Here is a 2,916-nt window from a genome sequence, read left to right on the forward strand (position 1 = left end):
TTCGGATCGTCGAAGGATGAGCGTGGGTGGAATAGTACCAGGCCCCAGTCAGCAAATCGTGACCGAGAAGAAGTTTCCTATGCTCGAACGATATCGCACCGATCTCAGTGTGCTGCATGGGTTACCTACCAAGTTTTGGAGTGAACCAAGTGCTGATGGGTTTATGGTACGTGGACCACAATATCTAACCTCAAAAACGAAGGTGCCGTCGACGCGTCAAGCCTGTCGACTAGTGAACGTGGAGTTGTACAAGTCCAATGAGGCGATTGAACACATCGGAGTGTCATCTTTCGTTGGAGATGGTTTCGATACTACGGATTCTACCGTGGAAGATCATCCGTTTCTCTTCATTATCAACTTTATACTTCCTGGCACACCACATCACTCGGTGGTGCTGTATTTTACACCGGAAGATCCGTCCGAGTTGAAGAAAAATTCGGTGTTTGCTGATCTCTGTCATGAGGTGCTACGTGGGCCCAGCGACGAGCTCCGTACGCAGCGTATCAAGCTGATTCCGCGTGTGGTGCAAGGTACGTGGCCTATTCGCGAAGGAGTGGGTACTACGCCGGCCATTTTAGGCACCAAGATTTACCAGAAATACTATCAAGGCAAGAATTATCTTGAAGCGGACTACGACATCGGCAGCAGTACAGGTTGCCACAGGGGTGTTGAACCTTTTGCTGGGCTACTCTCGTGACCTGATTATCGACTTGGCCTTCGTCATTGAGGCTCAAAGTGTCATGGAACTACCTGAGCGCGTATTGGGCACTGTGCGTCTGGATTGTGTTGACTTGCGTCATGCAGTCCCATTTACGAAGAAAATGGGTAAAGACAAGAAAAAATAAGAGAATGTTACCCAAAATAAAAATGACAGAATCAGTAGCTTATTGCAACGTTTAGCGTATACTTTTTCTTACCAACATGACAGTTGATGCTGCTCCTCCAGCTAGGTGGGCGTTCCTGTATCCGTGGTGTCGATTGTTGCGTGGTAAATTGCACTTGGAAGGTCGTACAGCTGAGAACTCAGCGCGATGGGAGTATCACTGGGTGGCGGTGAGGTTGCCACATTCGCATGAAAAGGCTGATGTCAACGCTCTCCAACGGATTCGAGAAGCTCTGGATTTGCTTTCTCGAGTTGCCATTGTAGACAATGCAGCATGGCGAGCGCTGTTGGTGCAACAGTGTCGCGTTCCGAGGGATGAAGATGATCAACCGCTCGATTGCGACTTGCACCCGCGATTCCGTTTTGTGTTTAACGAGAAGTTCGTGGAACCTGGTGCTTTGTCGCCAGATGCAGTATGTAAACAATTTCTCATCGTGACAAGTGCACAACGCGCAAGTAACGACTATTTGGAAGCTAGACGAGCTTTGACAGAGCTGGAAGTGACGTTGGGGAAGAATGTTGGTAAAGTGAAGACAATCCCGTTTGAGCTACAGTTCGAGCTCCTGACGCTGCCTGATGAGATACTGGAGACGCATTTGCGTGATCTCAACTCGATGCTTGGGATTCTCCATACAAGTGACGACAGTTCTAGCGGCTTGTTGCCTCTGGAGCTCGATTCGATTCGCTTGGACGTGGGAGGATTGAACATGTCTTGGTCTTTATCGCAGAGGTTGACGAATCTACTGAACTCGGGACTACCTTTCTCACTGTTTGCGTTCTCGTTGAAGAAAACTACATCTGAGAGCTACATGCTAGTGCAAGAAATTATCGGCCGGTTCTTACGTTCAGTGCTGTGTGTTGTCGGTGCTGAGCAACGTGGCATTCATACACTATCTGTCGGTTGCCATGACTGCGATGAAAGGCAATTTGCGGCTTTGTGTTCTGCACTTGGCTCTACCTCATTTACAAAGCATCTCCGACTGTACGGAGTCTTTGGCACGTCCGATACGGAAGAGATGAGAAGGTGGAAATGGCAGTGGCTTACGTATGCACTTTTCAGGACAACCACAGACTCAACAGTTGAACGAGCGCTTATCACAGCAGCCCAATTGACAAGGGAAGACACTTTAGCTATCGCTGTAGCCATCCACGCGAACTCTCCTCCAACTGCTGGGTTAAGCAACATCACCATCGAGGAAAACATGATGATTTTTCGTGACTGGAGACACAACACTGTTGGCCACTTTCTCGAAGGCACCGACTTTGTGGTAATTCATCATGACCAAGAAAATGCTGGTGACGGTCACTTACTCACCGTTTTTCTGGAAACAGACTCCTGGCTTCATATTATGAGCGACGAAGGTGATCATTTCGACGTGGTATTGCCAGGATATGGCATAGCTCGAGCCGATAAGCAGCCAATCGAGTAGCGATTAGCATCAACGGATACCTCTACTCACGGCTTGAAGGCTCTGACGCTCGCTTTGGGTCTTCACTTCGGTGATGATGGCGGTGAAGTACTCACGGACTTTTTAAACCTTATTGGAGCCCCGTTACAGTCCCTCGCGCTGTACTCCGTTGGATCGTATCCGATCAGTATGGCTTGCATCACCCAAGCATGTCCTCAATTAACAGACTTGTTTCTCGAAGGTATCCAACTCATAAACTCAAGGGATTTCTGTCTCGATGTCGAACAAACTAAAGCGAAGCTGAAGTGTTTGGGGTCTCGTGAACGTATTTACGTCCAACGAGCAGATCACGCGTCTCATTGAAGCCATCGCGTCGCCTTCGAGCCAAATAGCTCAACACTTGTCCGAGGCTCGGGTTTGTCCGGCTCTGAGACGTCCTGTACTATTGAACAACGCCAATGTCCTCCCCCTTGCTGAACCATGTTGAGGGAGAAATCGCAAATTATTCGTATCCAAGTCTCGGGGATGGAACCCAGAAGGGCCGAACAAGTACGACGGAGACATTCCGCACCACATCCTAGGCGAAGCCATTGCGAGGGTGCAGGGTATAAGGAGCACATTTTC

General features: G+C 49.0%; 2 protein-coding genes across 2 annotated transcripts; both read left to right on the plus strand.

Moving 5' to 3' along the window:
- Positions 1–16: 16 nt before the first annotated feature.
- On the plus strand, positions 17–845 carry PITG_07776 (uncharacterized protein; the record flags this gene model as incomplete). The annotated part of the gene is made up of 2 exons (XM_002904647.1): positions 17–693; positions 737–845. 2 exons carry the CDS (start codon positions 17–19, stop codon positions 843–845), a joined length of 786 nt encoding a protein of 261 aa, XP_002904693.1.
- A 76-nt stretch (positions 846–921) lies between these two features.
- On the plus strand, positions 922–2,615 carry PITG_07777 (uncharacterized protein; the record flags this gene model as incomplete). Its single annotated transcript, XM_002904648.1, has 3 exons — positions 922–2,259; positions 2,314–2,533; positions 2,593–2,615. 3 exons carry the CDS (start codon positions 922–924, stop codon positions 2,613–2,615), a joined length of 1,581 nt encoding a protein of 526 aa, XP_002904694.1.
- Between the last annotated feature and the right edge of the window lie 301 nt (positions 2,616–2,916).

This window comes from Phytophthora infestans, genomic scaffold (genome assembly GCF_000142945.1).
Source record: "Phytophthora infestans T30-4 supercont1.11 genomic scaffold, whole genome shotgun sequence".
NCBI lineage: Eukaryota > Oomycota > Peronosporomycetes > Peronosporales > Peronosporaceae > Phytophthora > Phytophthora infestans.